The following is a 20,294-nucleotide window of genomic DNA, read 5'->3' on the forward strand; positions in this document are numbered from 1 at the left end:
TCTGAGCTGGCCACTGAGACTGACCCTACATGCCTTGCTGCAGCCCCAAGGGGAATAAGACATGCACATGACAGACATATTTTATCCTGCCCCTAGCCCCAATACAAAAGTACACTAGACTTACATGAGGCCTCTCCTGGCAAGTCTGCAATCCTGTAAGACCCAGTCCAGCTATATGCCGTTGATACAAAAACGCTGATCTGATTGGACCAGTACAAGGATAAGCATCACAATGCTACACATTATCTTCAGCATATTCAGGACTGGATGGAGACTAGCATCTTCGATCGCTACAGTAGCAAATCAGAAGTCCTAACATTTATCACACCTAAACCCAAAAACCTATGGTTCACCTATGGCTTCTGTGATAAACCTTTTAGTTACAAGGCTTTCCTGCGCATGCCAACCAATCAAACCTCTCACCACGCCACCTCTGTAAACATGGCTGTGGTTACTGCATCACCCCCCAATTACAGCTGCAGTTCTGCTCCGTCTATGGCTCATGTACCTCCACATCTACTCAGCAAAATAATACTGTTGGTTTTGACAGTTCCCCTCATTTGTACTCTCAGCACAACTTACATAAATCTTTTATTTTGTAATTGTTCACTTCATTGATCTCCACACAAGCATCATCATACCTTTATTCCAAACTCTTAACTGTGTGAATTTATTGAGGCATTGGCCCTGATTATAAGTTTTCCAGTATCCCACTTGTATTACCGGCGGGATATCGGCAAACTGCACTTTAGACCTCTGCGCTGCCCGACATCCCGGTACTACCAGGATATTACAGGTGGTGGAGTGCCGGTAAGTTCCCATCCCCATGGCGTCCCATAGGACTCCATGGGTTGGGATTTTCTGAATCACCGGCAGCATTAGTAATTGTGCCGGTGATTCCAGAATATGTTTGCCGGCAGGGGGCTGAACTCCCAGCAGGTCAGGCCTGTTGGTACGTCCGTGGCTCCCACCAGCAAACTTGAAGTGTGTTGGTCCAGAAAAAAAGCAGCCGGAATTACCAGCATTTGTTCCAGCATTTTCTCCGGACCGGCATACTCATAATGAGGGCCATCGTGTGTTACTGTGACATTGAAATCAAAAGATGCACATGAGAATGTCTGCACCAAAAATTGTATAATTTGCACCACATTTCACATTTAAATTAGTGTGCTGTCATTTCCTTCAACATCACTAAACTCTACACTATTGAGAAGGATGGGGAGCATCCTTTTGGTATGGATCGCTACAGAGTTCTTGAGGTTTTTGTAACAGCAGCACCACCACCAGAGTAGAAAAGTGAATACAATAGCGGTTACTATCACAATCAATGCTGCCCATTTGTACGATTCAGCCAGTTTCAGTATCTTAATGTCATGGCCCATTGGAGGTAATGTGTTGCAGGGGGTCACTGGTTGGTGGGCTATCTGAGCGATGATTTGTTGTGAATAAATGTTGCTTGTGGTTCAGTGGTTTCTGCACGTCTCGTAATAGCTCTGATAGGTTTTAACAATTATAGGGAATAATAGTAGTCTGATTGAATCTAACCTAATATTTCAGGTATTCTTTGTATGTGTATGTAAAATGCTTGCGGCACATGTGCCAACTCTCATGAAAGATCTTCCAAACTAAGCAACAATACTGAAGGAAATGTTACAATTAAAGGAAACCAAAAATGCATTTTTCCTTAAAGACAATACATCAAAATAAATAGTCATTCTAAAAGAATGTGCATTGCTCACGATGAATCAAGCTGTAGAATACATGATGTTAAACTGTTTCACAATTTCACATTGAATCAAAGTGCATGTCTCCTAATAGGCCACAGGACAATGCATGTTTTCACAACTTCAAAGGGAATCCAAGTGACTATCTCCTGTATCCATTCAACCTTGTTCTAGCTAATTAAATACAGATCATAGAACTCAAAATATAATTTTTTACACCGCAATAACAAGAAATGAAATTTGTGAGTATAATAATGTTCGTCCTGCAGTCTTAATCAGTGATTTCTTGTTTGAAACACATCTCTATCTTCCTAATGGTTTAAGATTTGTTTTATATGGCATCTATTCACAGATTTTAGGTAAACTTAAGTTTTGGTGAGTCTTCCATTAGTTTTGGTCATTACACATTATGCATTTGTGTTGAGGGAGTTTGTAGGTTTCAGTCTATCCTGCTATGTCTGGGGTGAGAGTAGAAATGTTTTGAGGATTATGACCTGTATTTAATTAGCTAGAGCAAGGTAATATGCATCGACTAAGCACTGAAGTTTTACAAAATCATGAATATGACTATTTACATCCATAGCTTGATTCAAAAGGCCTTGAGGAAGCTCAGAGTAGGAGTGGAAAATGTGTTGGCTTATTAGGAGGGACGGACTTTGATACACTTTGCAATTGTGAAACAATTTATTGGATTGTAGCCCATTTGGAGACAGATATTTGGATTCACTGAGATATGCACATTGGTTTACTATGACCATTTAATCATTTAATTTGTTGCATTGTCTTATATTTAATACACTTTTCTGGTTCCTTTCAATTATAAAATATTCGAATACATCTATTGGGTAATGTTGCTTGGTTTATAAGATCTTTCAAAATAGTTGGTGTATGGTCCACAAGAATTTTCCATATTTTCCATATGTATATATTCATAACACACCCATTGGTAAGAACATCTCTTAGTGGAATTTGCAGACAATCTTTAAAGGAGAGTTAATGATTAGATAAGGAGCACAGTATTGTGTTAGCATTACTCTGGTTATTGTTTCTTATGATCTTGTACGATGCATTTCAGAACCTATTGTGCCTTTCAATCTTAGTTAACAATGCAAAACTCACATCATATTCTAACCATTTTTGGGTAAACTATCATTTAAGATAAACATTTGAGGTCCATTTGTCATCAGTCATTTCACATTCCTCTCAACCTCTGACCTTCAACAGCCACTATGTGACCTGCCTTCACCTTCTCCATGCATTGGATCAGTGGTGGCTCTTTCGGCCACAATGTCAAGTAATTTCCAATCTCAATCCACAAGTCTTGTTTCATCTCCCGAACACTCATGACATAACAATTAGTTCCCCCTAGGACTTGGATTTCCCAGATGTCTCGATGTATCACCCAGTTTCATATAGAACTTGCCAAAATGATCTTGACTATTCAGTTGCAGCCTCGTTATCAACCCAGTCACTTTGTCTAATTCTCCTAATCTCAGTTGACGCCATCCTGTACATGAGGATCCCATTTTTAATGAAAGAATTGAGAGAGAAAAATCTATTGAAGAATATCCCATCTTTGTTCTTTTTGTTTTAACATTTCTGCACCTGCTTAATAGAGAAAATCCATTAAAGATTTCGTTTTTTTCATCTAGAAAGCAGCAAACACAAGACCCACAGTGGTTCAACATGTGTTTTTTAGCACGACACAGTGCATTCACATACGCTTGTAAACCAAACTAGAGACACTTTGCTCTCTCGAAATTTCTCCTTTAATAAAGAAACTGTGTGTTTCTCAAGTGTGAACGATGAAAGTGGCTCACCACTCTCTTTCCTAAGTTCAGTTCAGCGGGGTTCTTACAAAGTTCCTTCGGGGTGGCTAGTATGCACAGTTCAAAGTTTTCCCATAAATCTGTTAGGCTCCCCTTGCCTATTTCAATGTAAGTTCAATATGCATCACAGTTCTCTTCAATGGATTCTTTCGGGCTTGCCTCACCCGGCTTCACAATTGTCAAACAGATATTCACAAAGTTCCTTCTTAATTACTTTCACAGGCTTCCCTTGCCTGTTTTCAAACACTTAAGCATGGCTAAAACACTTTCCAGCAAAACAGTTCCGCTACACAGAGCTCGGGGAGAACTCCCTTCCCCAACCTTTGTACTTCTCTTTCACAATGTTCACATGTCAGAGACCTTCACAACCACATAGTATTACCACCCCCTGCGTGACCACTCCGACAGCAGGGTCTTTATTGTTATCACCTTGACAGAGTCTTTCGCAACCACACAGTATTCTCACCCCTATGCGTGACCACTCTGACAATAGGGTTGGTTTCTTAATATCTATGTCCCTTGCACTTGGTTTCACAGAATGGGCCCTCAGCCACTCTGTTCCTCATTTAATATTTGTGGCTCTTGCACTTGCTTTCACAGAATGGGCCCTCAGCCACTCTGTTCCTTGTTTCACATAAATATCCATTCACTTTCACATTAGACTTTCGGGATCTCTGCATGCTCTTTTCCCTTGTGCCCTTCCCTTCAATGGCTTTCAACGCATTTCACTTTCATTATTCACTTTTCTGTTATTTTTCAAGAAGCATTTCACAATGTACCTTCTCACATGGCACTGTTCCGTTACTTTGTTCCTCATCTGCTCCCTCGCTGGCTCACTTGAACATTCAAGCGTTCAGTTCAATGTCTAGATCCTTCCACGCATAGCCTTGCGTGTATCGCTGTTGCTTTTCACAATCGCGCTTATCGCAAACCGGGCTTTCCCTTCCTTTGAACTCACTGGCTGTGATTGCTTTTGTGCATCCTTCTGCTTTCAGCTCATCAAGGTCAGGGTATTGCCCAACTACCCCTTAGACACTCCTAGGAGTCCTAATGGCCCAGGGTAGAAAACAAGCAGTTTGCTGGTGCATGGAGGAAAGGGACTAGCTTGCCCCTCATCTCCCTCCTCTGAACTCTTCTGGCTTCTTGTAGACACAGCTCAGTTGCCACGTTTTCTCCTGCCTCAACTCACAGCCTGTCAGCGTCTCTGAGTCTCACTCTCCCTGGCTCTCCTCTGCAGCTCTCTCTCAGCTGCTCCTCCATCTCACCATCCAGCTTGTCTTCCTTCTTGGCCCTTGCCTTCCTCTCCGAGTCTTTCTGTGCCTCACCTTTTATAGTTTGAAAAACGGTCCCATGAGTTTCAGGTGTGCGTGATTGTGACTGAGTGCTTGGCTTTATTAGTGGGACGAGGCCAGTACATGTTACTAGTGGTAATTATAACAGTGTCAGTCTTCCTCTTCCTTGTCTCAGTAGTTGGGCTGATAAAGGAGTGGAGTTATGGGAGTTGTAGTATCCTATAAAGGTAGAGGGAATATGAGGTAAATGACAGTCAGGAAATGGGGGATACCATGTCTCACATTCCTCCACACTCCTGTGGACCCCCTACCCAGGTGATCCTCCCTCACTTGTCCACCCCCAGGGTCAGAATCCAATAGCAATGGCCCTTCCCTTGCCACCTGAATAAGGGATCCCCAGGGACTGAATCATCAAACACCTTCAGGTTTTTCACATACCCTTCCCCTATGCAATATGGACAGACATTTTGTTTGAAAACCTCATCTAAATTCATCCAGTAAGTCATAAGTTATTAGCAGCAGAATTTTGGGGGAAAAACGGCTGCTTTTTCATTTCTGAAAATTCTGTCAGCCGCTCTGCTGCAAAGCAGAAACAAAGGGAGGGCAAAACAATTACCTTACTAGGCCTTGTGTCATTCAGATCGCGCAAGTGCAGGGGAAAGGGAAGGGGAGCAGTGCCAAAGGGGCGGGGGCAGGGAGAGGTACAGGTAAATCATTAAGTGCAGCCAGCCAGTGGCTCATAAGTGCAGAGAGAAGGGACTGCGGGCTTGCAGGAACAGACCCTTAAGTGGTGGGGAGCCGGGAGGCAGTGTGAGGGAACTGGACATGGAGGAGCCTGGGCCTGCGTTTAGAGGGTATCCAGGTGACCAGTGCATGGAGCAGTCGGGTACATCATCAGGGGAGAGGAAGAGAAAAAGCTGAAGCGAGAAGGAAGGTCTTGAGTTGCTTCCAGAATTGTAGGTGGTTCTGCTCAAGTTTGAGAGAGGCAGGGCGGCTGTTCCAGAGGGAGGACACAGCCGAGGACAGAGATCTGTCCCCAACTCTCTGCTTGGAGAAGCAGCTGACCATCAGAGAGTTGTAGGTGGATGAGCAGAGAGCTCGAGAAGGAAGATGTTTTGGAAGGAAAAGTTGGAGGTAGAGCAAACCCAGGCCCCAGAAAGACTTGTGGGTGATGAAGAGGGTCTTGAACTTGATGCTTGCAGTCACAGGGAGCCAGTAAAGAGATTTCAGTGCTGGAGAGATACAATCACTGGGCTTGAGGGCAAGAACAAGTCTCGCAGTCCTGTTTTGGATTAATTGCACAGGGCAAAGAGTAGAGGCAGGTAGATTTAGAAAGAGGCTGTTGCAGTAGTCCAGCCTAGAGAAGACCAGAGCTCTGGAGACAGTGACCTCTGGGGAAAAGTGAGAAAAAGAAGAATACCTCTGAGGAGGTGCAGCTGATAGTTTGACTTCTTAGAGACATCACTAATGTGAGGAGAGAAGGAGAGGGTGGAGTTGAAGATGAATCCAAGGTTCTTAGCTTCACAGGAAGGAGCCAGAGAGAGGAAAGGAGGGATCAGGTGCCCCAATGAGGAGGATCTCATTCTTACTGGCATTATGGCAGAGATCGTTGGCAGCACACCATTCCTGAATTGCGGCCAGACAGCCTGGTATTTGAGAAGGAGCGCAGGTGGCTGATGGGAGCCTAAAGGAGAGCTCGGTGTCACCCGTATAATACTGGAAATTGTAACAGAAAGTAGCGATGCAGGGGCAAGAGGTCCCACTTATTGGTTGAACAGCCAGGGATAGAAGAGAGGAAAGACCCCAGTTGGACCTGAGAGGGTCAGTCAGTGAGAAAGGAGGTCAACCAGGCCACAGCTTGATCGGTGAGACCCAGGTTGTCACAAAGGCATTTGAGCAGGATGGCATGATTGACCATGTCAAAAGTATAGGATAGATCAAGGGGAATGGGGACAGAAGTGAGATTATAGTCAGGAGTGGAGAGCAGATCTTGACAGGTGTTCAGGAGAGCAGTTGCTGTGCTTCTGGCTGATCTGAAGCCAGACTGGTGGTCGTGGAGGTATCCAACAGATTGAGTATGCAGATTAAGCTGGGAGATGGCCAGCTTTTCCAAGAGTTTGCCCAGGAAAGGAGTGATGGCGATAGTTAGTCGGAGAGGAAGGATCAGCTGAGGGCTTATTTAGAAGGGGGTGCACAAGGGAGTGCTTAAGGGGGAGGGGAAAGTTCCAGTGGTAAAGGAGTGATTGCAGAAATCGCCTAAGGCTGGATGAAGGGTGTCAATGTGGTCCTTGATGGTTCTGGATGAGCAGGGGAGAACCTGCTTTGACAAGACTTTCATAGATCGGACTTGTCTAGAAAAATCAATAGGAGTGAACAGGGGAAAGGAGGAGGAGAGAAGGCCTCAGATGGGCCAGGAGTGGTAAAGGAGGCGGAAGAGGAGGTAGAGGAAGAGAAGGTGGATAGGATGTCCTAGGTATTAGTGGTGAAATGAGAAGCCAGGGCTGTGCATAGGGCCTGAGAGCAAACAGGAGAGGTAGACCCAGCATCAGGATTGGCCAGCTCCTTGTAGATTTTTAAAAGTTCGGCCTAGTTATTAGATGCTGCAGGGATGTGCGCTTCGGTGTAGGCTCTCTTCTCAGAGTTTACAGATAGTCTGTACTGCCTTTGCAGCAGGTGGTAGACCTGTTTATCAAGGGATGAGCCTGATGCCCTCCACCTCCTCTCCACTGCCCTACATTTGCATTTAAGGGTGGCGAGGTTGGAATTGTACCAAGAGTTGCACTTGGATTTGGGCTTCAAGCGGATCCTCATGACAGGACCAAGGACATCCAGAGTGTTCGTGATAGAGAGATGAAAGTTCGAGAAGGCTGTGCCAGGGTGTGAGTCAGCCAAAGGTGCAGGACAAGGAGAGACAGTAGCAGTGAAAGCTTCAACTGACACACGCTTCATGGGTTGGATGATTGAGAAGATAGGTGGCAGTGCTGGAGTCTGCTTGACCTGAGGGGTAGAGAGAGAGAGGTGGGAGGAAAGAAGAAAGTGATCACTCCAAGAGAGAGGAATGATGAGAGGGTTAGATAGGGGGAGGCCTGAAGAGATCAGAACATCCCGGGTGTGCCCCTGCAGAGTGAGTCGGGCCAGAGGGAAGAATACAGAGGATGGGCAGAGGTGGAGGGAAGTGAAGGCAGGGTAGTCAGAGAGGAAGAAGAAAGTGGCAGAGGGGGGCAGAGAAGGGAGGCAACAGGGTGGCCCGAGAAGCAGCAGGAGGTGCCGGAGAGGTTGCTGAGGAAGGAGGCGGTAGAGGAGCCTGAGAGGGGTAAGAAGGGATAGCAGGAGAGGAAAGGAAATATATGTATGTATATATATATATATATATATAGGTTAGGGTTTAGGGCTTCTAAGGGGTAGAGATGGGAGTTGCAGGTAGGAGAGTGGTGGAGGAAGTGTGGCTTGGGGTGGGGAACCCCCCTAAAAGAAATGAAGTAGATCATAGTTGATGAAAATGTGTTTATTAAATGTACAATATCAAAATGGGGTTGTTGTAACCACATAGAGCCATTTTGCAGGAACTCGCAGATTGACTCTTCAGGTACTATAACTTCCCACTCATTGGCAGCGACATCTACCTGGCAAGCACCTTGCAAGCTCCTTCAACCACTGGGTTTAGTTCAAGGTGTCTCTGTCCTGAAGTGGCCTCTTCCAACTCCTCCTCCTAATGCTTAGCCTGCTCCTCCTCGTATATTGTCCACCCTCTCCATATCCTCTGACTCCACCTGCTCATCACCCCCCAGCCTGGCGCTCCCTTTAGATAAAAGAACATGTTGCTCCCCAAAACATCAACCACATACAGGACCAGTGACTAAGACAAACAAATGCATTTAGGCAAGGCTGACATAGCAGAATAGTGTTCACGAAACACGTGAACAGCAGGGAAGGTGACTGACTAATCACGTGAACAGCCGGGAAGGTGACTGACTAATCACGTGAACAGCAGGGAAGGTGACTGACTAATCACATGAACAGCCGGGAAGGTGACTGACTGATCACGTGAACAGCCGGGAAGGTGACCGACTAATGTGCAGCAGAGGAGGCCTTTTTGGGCCCATGCAAAGTGTTCTGGAAACACCGGAAAGGAAAGGAGTTAGGAATTGTTTTTAACAAATTGTTGAGCAACACAAAAGGAAAATAGAACTGGGGAAAGTAAATGAGGATTTATTATGTTTCTAATGTATTTTGCGTGACACAAAGGGAAAAAGGAGCATGAAAAAATAAGAGGACCTTTTCCAGATGTTATATAAGGGAGTAGCGGTAAAAAAGAAAGATCGGAGAGAGGGCCTAAAACACTCAAAAACAGACACACTTACGGACGTTTGAGCACCTCTAACCTCCAAAGAGTTAGGGATGTGAACATCTCAACAGTCTGTTATTGTTTTGTTTATAGAAATGTTACACAGTACTTCCAAACGGAAGAGTAACAGCATTTTGGATTTTTGCCACGCTGGGGCAGGCACCCGTTACACTTAAACTGTAATTCAAGCGGGTCCCCACTGCCAAATATTGGTCATTTGCACAGGGTGCAAATATAAAGGGCAAAGGGTGGCGTACAAGTGTGTAAACTGCCTTGCAGTCCAAAGTGAGTAAATGCTGTCTGGCACGCTGGCATGCCAGTAGCGTTTACTTTTGATTGTGAGTACCAGCAGTGCATACAATTACTATTAAACGCTCTTCGACATGCGTGTTCAATTATCATTTTGTGAACACTGCTTAACATGCACGCATGGTTATCAGTTTTCACGATGAAAAATAAATGCACCCCAACACAAGCGTTTATTTGTAATTGTAAATGCTGCCTGCTGTGCAAGCATGGCAGACTGCATCTATGATGGAGCCATATGGGGTCCGCCTGTTTTATGCTGCTGCATTATGTTGGTAGATCCCATAGGGATCTCCAGAATTTGCACCAGCATGAAAATGCATGCCAGCACAAATGCTGGAGCATTTGTATGGTGGAGAAGAAGAGAGGCGCGTAAACTGAAAATGAGCCATGGCGTCAATGGAAGGCGTAAAAGCCTTGCACAAGGTTTTTACCTCCTCCGTTGACTTACGGCTCCTTATGAAAATAAGTTCCTTATGAACATGGCTCCACTGCCTGCCCCTCACACTGGGCTGGTAGAACCTGCCTCGTGACTGATACTAAGAAACATTTAGGCACCAGTGCTTAGCCTTGCAGTAGTGCACTCAAGGGAACGTGTACTCCAGGGAATGAAGGAAGACGTTTGGCCACATTGAGTGTCAGCATTAGGATCACTTGTACTGGTTCCAGGAGGAACTTGCTATAAACTAAACCATCAGTCCTTATCTTAAGCTTTAGTCATTTGGAAGTAGCCTGCATCAACCTGTGAGTAGGCCCAGACCCGCCTATAGGGTCATAGGCTCATGGCCGAACTAAAAACACAAAATGTTGGGGTGGACAGTTTTTCTGGTGAAAATGGGCCTAGTTTTTGGCCAGTTTGATGAGTTCATTCATTCTGCAGCTTGTAGTTTTGACCAGTGTTGATGAATAAATATTCTTTAAAATGCACAATTTGCATCACACTTTATCAAAACACTCCCTATTGGTTAATATTCAAACCGTGTCACAAAAGGAATTAATAGACATTTGCAACTGTGGGCCACTTTTTCATTGGTGCCCGAGACAATTTTATGGCCCAGTCTGACCCTGCCTTTCAGCAATGCCCAGACAGGCCTATTAATTTCAGTGGTTTACTTCAGCCATATTAAGGCGTGTAGAAATTATTCCTCTAACATACAACATAGGCCCCACTTCATATTTTGAATAACAAGGTAATCTGAGAAATGTTTAGCCATGATATTCAAGTTTTTAGGGATCAAAATCATGCCCTTTGTTGGACCACATTGTGAGCAGTCAGTTTACAAAGGAGTGGGTCGAATGTTTTCAAAACGTGGAAGGCGGCAGCACATGCAAAACACACCATCCTGTTTCACTTGACATTACCACGCTGATTCTGCGATGCTAACAAGGCCGCCGGCTTTAACAGGGCGTTTACTGGCTGGCCAGAGCGGTGGGGTCCTCACTAGGGATGCTTATCCATTGTGAATGGTTGGCATTTTCAGGCATTTTGAATCTTTCCAAGGACTTTCAAAATAAAAGTGGAACATGCTAATAAGACGCTCCACTTGGCCAAAAGACAGTCTGCTATTGAGCAAAGTTAAAGAACACTCAGTAAACGAGAGCTCCACCTGCTTCCCCCTCTGTCCTGCCTCTGTCTTGACTCCCCTGCAGATCACGTAATTCGCCCTCTTGGGAAATATAAGGCCTGCTACATTGTAAATACATGAATCAGTACAAAATGTGATACTGCTATGTCATTTAATAGCTAACTTAAGGTACTCTGCGAGAGTTGGGGTCTGAACACACTATGCCAGTGGTCTGCAACCTCTAGCTGCCCAAATGGGCTGCAGCTTCCAACAGCACCAGGAAGCATTGTCAGTGGTGCAGGGTCGTGGGAGATTAATACAAAACATCTACAGGGACACAGGTTACAGACACCTGCACTATGGCCATCATTACAGTTTTGCCGGCATCCCGCTGATAATTCCAGTGGGATACCAGCAAAACTGCCTTACCGTTTCTGCCACCCGATATCCTGGTATTACTGGGATATTACAGGCGCCAAAGACGACGGCAAGTTCCCAGGATGGGATTGCCGCAATTACCAGCACTGGTAGTACTGGTGCCAGTGATTCTGACATTTATTTGCTGGTAGGGGCCTGAACAACCGGCAAGTCAGGCCTGCCGGTGGATCACTGCCTCCACCAGCAAACTTGTGTTTCCCCGGTCCGGAAAAAAATACCTGTGCCGGAATTACCAGAATTTTTGGGCCCCTACATCCACGTAACTATTGCATCTCAGATGTTAGCAATCACATCTTATTTGCGCTGGAACTGCCTTTACCTATGCACCAATCATCAGCACATGCAAGTAGATCCTGCTGATTTGTGACCCAGGTCCACATGTGCGCATCAAATACAAGAAATCTCATTTACCCAAAAATGCTCCCTTCCCTTATTTAGAAGGAACCTTCTGCGAGTTCATTACTGAATGAAAGTTGGGTAGGGTTCCTTGGAAAGTCACACAAAAACTCATCACTGATGTCAAAGCGTCGTTCGTCCACATTCTACCGTTTTTGGGGGACAAATATGACTTCTGCATGCTTTGTGTGTGTGCCAGTTAATAAGTTCACTTTAGGAGGCGCACACTTTGAAGGAAAGCTACAGGTGCCTTTCAAAAGTATGCCTTTGTCGTTAAAAGGCAAATAAACGCACATCTGCCAGGCACAATTGTTTACATGGCAGGGACACATATGGGATGGGAATGGTCAAAGAGAATAACGTGTAGTTAGAGTTTCAGCTTTATTAGAAAGAGACATTTTAGCATCACTCTTTACAGAATACCATCAGTGTGACGTATGAGTACATTAGAAGAACACGTGTGTAACAGGAACCACTTAAGCAGTTGTCTTAAGCAGAAGTGAAAGTTGGCTTTGTATACAGTGGACGCATTGTGACTAATGGTACATTGTGAAGTACCATCTCACTGTCCAGGTGTAAGATTTTGCTGACAGAAACTCATTTGTGAAACATACTTTCATGTTACTTAATTTGATGCAATCAACATGTGAGCTTGCTTGGGGCTTCCATGTCTTAGTGGTAGATAGATTGTGAATCAATGATTTCATGAAGGATGTGGTAGGGGGCGGGCGGGACTTGGACTATATTTTAAGCTGGTTCAATTTTCAGCCTGATCTTTTGGTTGTCCGTACATTCCAAAAGAAGAATTTAGGGAGGAGCCCCAGAATTAACCCAAAATTCAGTATCACTTTCCAAACCAGAAGAAGTGAATTCTAAAGAATTAGTCATCCAAATGTCACCACCACGCTGTGGCCAAGATGATTTCACATGGATGTTATATTGGCACTGCCCTTGTGTATGACGGTCAGATGTATGTGCATGCTTTGCTGCAGTAGTATGTTGCCAACTGTAACATGTGAAAATGTTGACCAAAAAGTTCAGGTTGGGAAATGTTTCATTCAAAATATTTTCTTAATTATATTTTCAAAAAACATTACATTGCAGGGTCAACAATATCGCCGAATCAAAGACTATGAACATAACAAGAAATAGAGTAACCCAGTGCACACTTATTTTGTTTATTTATTTTTCCATTTGTGGAAGCACGCAAAGCCCTTAGGCATCCAGGCGCTGGTCACAGTCATGGTGAATAGGGAAGGAGAATACAGTGTAGGGTTAGCTGAAGAGGTAGGTCTTGAGGTTTTTTCTGAAGAGAGGGTTGGAAGGTTTGGATCGAAGGGAGAGTGGTAGGTTGTTCCAGAGCAGCCTCTGGGTAACAGTCCTCTCTCAACGTTTAATGGAGAAGGGAGACAGGGAGGAGGAAGGCTGACCACAATATGGCACCAGACGATATAGTACAAACAATAAAAAACAACAATTAAGATATTCGAAAGAGGGCCAGGATAGGAAAAGTGGTACTAGAGTTGGGAGTAAGGGCAGGCAACGCCGACAGGAGAGAAAAGTAAAAGAGAACAGCACAGCAGTGGCAGGGAATACCGCTACAAAGGAAGAGGGACATGCATCGTGAGTGGGGGAAGGGGCGAAGGACTGGACAAAAGCTGAATACTATACCTCTTACACCCAAACTAATCCTGAAAGTCCTCCTCCCCCACCATCCTTTATGTAGCCCCATCTTCCTAGCATGTTGTGAATATCATTATAACACTGTAACCTGTAACACTGGCCCTACCCTCTGGATAGAGCAAGTTCTGTATAAACATTTAACTAAAGGAGACTGGGCACAGGAAGGGGGTCCCTGGCTGGAGGCATGGCTTGGAAGAAGGGTAGATGGCACAGATGGGGACATAGGTGGGTTGTATGGAAAAAAGAAGAGCTGACAAAGTTGAGGAGACACTTCTCCACTAGTGAAACACATAATTAGAAATGAAAAGGCAGGCGAAATATAAAAAAAACAATCACGCAAAAGGGTTGCCCCTGAGATATCCTATATTTTCTTCTTATAATGTATTTCTAGAATTTATCATCTCAAATGCCTCTTTATTCTGAATTATTTTCTCCTTACAAAGTAACGTTTGGCAACTGTACTCAATAATCGAAGCATTCAATGTGCCGTTTGCAGATAATGATCCACCATGGCAGACCCATGTGATTGGATTAAAGTGCAAATGTCCTTCCTTAAAAGTGCAGACATTCTTGGAAATGAAGGGTGTTAGTTTGTAGAAAACTACTGCACTGTAATACCATGGATCAAAAAGGAGCACAGTTCCTGGTGTCAAAAGAGAACTGGAGTCCCATCTATTGTGCTGTCCAGCATATGCTCTTACAAGGAGAAAGTGCTGATTAGGGAAGAAGTCCTGATGCCGACAAATAATGAACAAATTGGTGCCGGGATGAGTAGAGCTGGGGAATGAGTCTGGCCGGCAACCAGCAACCTACCCCCTGGGCAAAGGATACAAACTCGGTAGTGCTATGGACCACTCTTCTGCAGCAAGGATTGCCAGGCAAGGGGGAGAGCCCCCGAGATGGCCCCTCATTCCCCTAAATGCTAGAGTCTCCGGGGTGCATGCAACGTTTAGTTTCAGTGATAGTTCTCCCCCTGTCATCATAGATGCTGTATCCAGGGGGGCTTTGTAGGTCTTTCCTATTGATGGTAACAGCCGACAGGCAAATAATAGCATTTATAGGCCTTCAGGAAAGGGGGATAACCACAATTGGAGGATTTTCAAGCTTCTTTATACGGAAGTGTATTAGGGATTGTCTTAACTGGGTCTTTTACAGGGTGATATTTGCTACGTAGGGGCCTATATTTGAAATTGCTTCTACCACTGCAGTGGAGCCGGTCTGCCTTGTGTGGTATTATTACATTATCAATGGTTCAACGCTACTACCTCTCTCTCTTCATTACCTTCTTGCAAATGCTATATTAACAATTTGCTTTGCCGAAAATATTTTAATGAAAAAACTAATATAAATTATTTACTTTTATATTATGTAATTCCCCCAAGCCTCCCTATGCTATTATTTACTCCCTATTCACCCCTTCCCCTTATATCTCCTTACCCACCCCCCATATTTTTCAATTTAGTTTTTTCATTGAAAGATTTTCTACAAAAACTAATAGAAAAATATACTGGCGATGTAACAATGTCATACCGAGCCATACGGCCCGATTCATAGAATTTTTTTGCAGGGTTCACATGTTTGCACTACACAATGACCTTGCACTGAATTTGCACTGCAAAAATACACTTTGCACTTTGCACAGTTCCATGAATCAAGGTTCGTGTCGCCAGTGCAAAGTCACTTTTCAGCAGTGCAAAGAAATTCCATGAATCGGGCCCCTTAATATCTAAAAATGCTTCTTTCTGGTGAGCATGTGATATCTGACATGATTGTGGATTGATCTAAGGCAGCCATTTTGGTATGTTACATACAATCAATGACCAAATGTTTCTAGCAATGAAATGTTTGTCAGTATTTGATTTGGTGTTGACATATGCTGCATAAATAAAACCCAAAGCGGTGCTATCCCAGACCATGAACTCTACTACTCACGCCCCCTTTTTTAAAGGAGGTGCAGGATCTGACGGGAAGAGCGCGAATGCTACCACTTTAGTAGCGCTGCGTCTTTATGATAGAGTCTGAAGAGGCACTGCATAAAGCGTTGATAGGCGCAGGAACCACGGCACACGCTGGGTTACTGTGGCTACCAGCGCATCATGGGGTGAGTTTCCTTACATCTCTGCCGTCCTTGTTTGCAGAGATGTTTTTATGGGAGGGCAAAAGGGGCACTTGTCCAGGGCCCCAACTTGAAGGGGGCCGCATAAGGCTGCCTGATCTAAAGACGTAAGATTCCATTTGTCACCAGACTTAAATAGCACACCTCAGGATTTTTGAGGGCATGCTGCTGAGGCTCTAAACCTATTGCCTGTCAGATGTTCTGCCTTGATCAATTTATCATGTAATGCGGTCTGTGTTCAGTGCAGTAGTCATAGTCTGTGTGCTCACTACTGCACAACTCCTGTAGCATTATTTTCTTCCTGTGGGAATTATCTTGATCATGTGCAATAGCCAAAGCTGAAATGCATATTGATGGTTCAGAAATTAGCTCAGTGTGTTAAGCACTCATTGAAGTGGCATGTGTTTATATGCATGATTAAAATAGCACATTCCAGCAAGGTTGGTAGAGCCTTTCACATGACTGTAGTTTATAAACCCTCCTGCATATGTACTTAGTTTTGCAGCATAACATGTGTTATTATCAGCAATGCACCTGCACCAGACAGGTGCTGCTATACAAACTACCATGTCATCGTATGATGAAGGTCTAGAAATTGTTTATTTTAGATGGGGTGTTGTAAAAACCTAGGCAATCACCTCCAGTTATGAGCATAAATCAGTAGTCCAAAAGGTGAATAAGTATCCAAATTCAAGACTGTGGAACCAAAGCATTCATGCTTGAATCCTGGATTTGGCAGCAGACAATACAGTGATCTTGATCAACTCATTTAATATCTCTTGCATTACTGTGCTGTCTTCTGTGAGGTTTGCCTTCTCGAATGCTGGTGGCATCGTTTAGCCCATTACTTGATCTTTTTTCTTATATAGATCATCTGAGTGGAAGGGGTGGTAGACAGAAGAGAGCGGATCAGATGTTTTAGGCCTTGGCCAAGCATATTTTAAATTATGCTCATTTGACATAAAAGTCAAAGATTTTTCTGCACGATCATAAATGACAATTTCACAAGCAAGTGCTTTGGAAGTATTTAAAGCTTTAAAGTACAAAAGACAAACCCAGATTAAATCTGTTAAATTACATCATTTGGCATGCTGGTACTTATATACTTCCCTTGATGATAGATGGAGAGAACAAAGCTAGAATAATTCCTATTTTGTTTAAAAAACTGGTCATGTTTTGTAATGTGATGTGTTTACTTTCCAAGCCAGTTTTATAAAATGAGAATATTTTTGTTCATGTAAGAACTGGAAAGGGAATGTGTTTAAATGCAGAAATTGCAGAGTTGGCACAAATCCCAGCTTCATCCCTTAACCAATGTGTGATCCTGGGCATCTCATTTAAGTACTGATTCACAGAGTGTTTTCTAATGGGGTTTTGCTTTGTTAAAACACGTCTGTGAATTAGGCCCTTAATCCTGTATTACATAATCTCTGAAAATTGCCAGTTCCTAAACCTTTCAAAATTGTCAGCCCTTTAGATGATATCCTTTTCAGGATGTGTTCTTCAGAAAAGCCTCGCTCATGGTTTCACTGGCTACAGTGTTGCTTCCACTATAATAGTGAGCATTGATATAGTGCATGCCACAGGCACTTGTTCCTTTGATCTCTAACGGCAGCACATTTTGAAAGCCATGCCCCACTTCTAATCTCAGTATGACTGGATACAGATCCCTTCCTGCTAGCTTCTAATCTGCAACCACTATCCATGTTAGGATATTTGTGGCTTTCTCCTTCCTTCCACTTAGTCTCCTGTATCCATGCTTGAGCACTTTTGCATTATGTGAGGCAGCTAATGCGAGTGCTCTGTCTATTCTGGGTTACATGCATCTTTTACACACATTCCTGTTTTAATACTACAGGCTGCAGACCTTCCTGGATACTATTGATAAAAAAATGTCCTCTATCTATCTATCTATCTATCTATCTATCTATCTATCTATCTATCTATCTATCTATCTATCTATCTATCTATACTAGAACAGAAGTACCCTTTGTAGACTGCTAATGTGGGCCTTCAAATGCTACTTGTTTATCATTCTAATTAGAGCAAGAATGGAGAGGGTAAGGGGACTTAAAGGGAGTAAACATGCTTACTTTTGCATGCTGGGAGGCAACATATCAACCTATAGGTTGGGATGACGACGAGTGGGTAGGGTGGAAGGGTATTGTTGATCACTTAATTCCTTTGGTTTGGTGGAGTGGGCCCCACAGATGTCCGTGCCCAGGGCCCCAAAAGTGCTTAAGATGGCCCTGCTTGCTTGCTGTGTTCTTATAGATTCTACCTACTTTTAACACAATTAGTTAAGAAGCTTGCAAAGTGGGTAGGGGTCCCTGCATCTGTGCTGGAATCAGCATGCTAATAGGGCGTAGATGCACAAAGCGGGAAACCCACAAAGCAGGTGTTCAACCATGGTTCCTATCCGTTGTGGAGGAGTTCCAGAATTGCGCAGTTGCAGTAAAGGCAATGTAAACATTGTTTCTGTGGGCTTCCACACATCTGCACCGTTTGGCGGTCTGCAAAAATGTGGATTCAAGTGTGCATAAACATACGTGATGGGAGAATCCAATCCAAAGGGGCTCAGTGCTGGTGATGAAAGAATGTGGATGAGAAGATAGCTCAGCGGGTTGAGTACTCCCTGCTGCGACCTGAGCGTGATCTGCAGGTCGCAGGTTCGAATCCCGGCAAGGCCAACTCAGCCTTTCATCCTTCTGAGGTTGATAAATGAGTACCAATTTCGGTTGGGTGATATGTTATGTACATATGTGCTCTGTAAAGCACTTTGGATTAAGGCGCTATATAAATAACACATCATTAACATGTGACATTTCCATTGGTGCCATCTTTCTAAACAGTGTTTCTTTGCCACCAGGCCTCGATGACTGTCTTCAACAATACATTAAAAACTTCGAGCGGGAAAAGATTAATGGCGAGCAGCTGCTGCACATCACCCATCAGGAACTGGAAGAACTGGGCGTCACCCGCATCGGCCACCAGGAGCTCATTTTGGAGGCAGTTGACCTGCTGTGCGCGTTGGTAAGTCAACTCTTTTCTTTGGGTCTGCCGGGGCACATACATGGGTATTTTTGTGTGAAACACATTTTTACCAACATCACAAGTATCCACTCAGTCACTTCATGGGACATTGGCATGGGTATTGTAGCTCAGTGGCAACTCGCTCGTCTTGGAAGCAATACTACGCAGAGCAGCACAGGTTTGAATCCCGGGTCGGTGCTTAGAAACCTCTTGGGTGTTAAGTGCAGAGCAGCACAGGTTTGAATCCTGGGTCGGCGCTTAGAAACCTCTTGGGTATTAAAAAAACAATTATATTAATATAAAATTTAAATATTAATAAAAACACAATTATATTAATAATAAGGTAGAGTTAGAATCAAAATTATAACACACTAGAATTTCTAGTCACCCTTGATGCTCTTTGCCATTGAGGCTGGGAGTCGGCTTTCCCATCAGTTCCATGTTGAACATTTAGGCGAATAGCGCGCCTCCTTTCCTGTTGTACTTTGCAAAATGGTTGACAGCTTCAAAGACCCCCATTTTAGTTCCCACGCTGCCGGTTGCGCTGTCTGTCTTTTTATAAGCGGTTACCGGTTGGCAAGGGAAATCAGCCTAGGAGTGGGTCACAATGAAATCAGAAATGTACGAGCAACAATTTATTTCCATAATGCAAAGCTGCCTTTGGCAGGGAGCTGCGAAATGTGAGTTTGCTACAAATACTCACATGAGAGAACGTCTCACCCTGACCTCGCGCTTCCTTCTTAATGAAGAAAAGATGTAACATCACCGGGGAAAAAGCCGGAAGGGCCAGGCAGTTGTTATGGACAACACCCACTGTTTCCAAGAGGACCGCGAGGGCAATTAAAATGGGTCTGCAGTGAAATGGGTACACACTAAAGAAAGAAATAAAACGCATGCTAAAATAACGCAAAGTAATGGTTTCTGAAATACCTCCAGTAAAAATGAAGAAATGATTACGTATGTTGCATTATTCACAAAAAAGGCATTAAAAAAAAGGTTGCTCTGTTACTTATAATTTTCAGTTAGAATACATAAACAAGTAGATTAATTAGAAATAAAACAATTGCGGGAAGGAAGCACATTACAGCAGTCATGTTGGGACAGAATGAATGCAAGTCACCAGGGCTGTGGAGAAGTGATTGGTTTTGGGTGGTGGGGGCCTGGTGAATATGTTTTATTTCCCCCTTGGTATTTTGATTGCCTGTTTTTCATCATAAACAACATATGCGTGTTTAAAATGAGTCTGGCTTCTGTTAAAATAAAAGTGTATGGTAGTGCTTCTTAAAATGGCGTTTGTATTATGGTTCATTTATCTGTAATACTCTCTGCTTTGTCAATTTCCTTATTCCGCCATTTACATTAGCTTAACGTGTATATTTATGTTTATACCGAATTGCTCTACTTCGGTTTTGCCCTGGGCCACATTAACTCTAGGACATTATTACATTGAAACTGACAATGTGCACATGTAAAACCTCACCTCCAGCATACAGAAAATACATTTAATCTGGACAAAGGGAGTCGGCTTCATTCCGAGATTGGAGGCTGTCATGGCGCTATTTGCGCC

At 43.8% G+C, this 20,294-nt stretch overlaps 1 protein-coding gene across 1 annotated transcript in view; it reads left to right on the plus strand.

Annotated features, from left to right (window-relative positions):
* The window catches only part of LOC138481058 (connector enhancer of kinase suppressor of ras 2-like), a 2,957,912-nt gene that overhangs the window by 681,952 nt on the left and 2,255,666 nt on the right, over nucleotides 1–20,294 (plus strand). Inside the window, exon 2 of the mRNA XM_069612924.1 lies at nucleotides 18,564–18,727. Coding sequence (XP_069469025.1) covers nucleotides 18,564–18,727 — 164 coding nt within the window. The remainder of the gene's footprint in view (nucleotides 1–18,563; nucleotides 18,728–20,294) is intronic.

This window comes from Ambystoma mexicanum, chromosome 5p (genome assembly GCF_040938575.1).
Source record: "Ambystoma mexicanum isolate Mex_15411 chromosome 5p, UKY_AmexF1_1, whole genome shotgun sequence".
Taxonomy (NCBI): Eukaryota; Metazoa; Chordata; class Amphibia; order Caudata; family Ambystomatidae; genus Ambystoma; species Ambystoma mexicanum.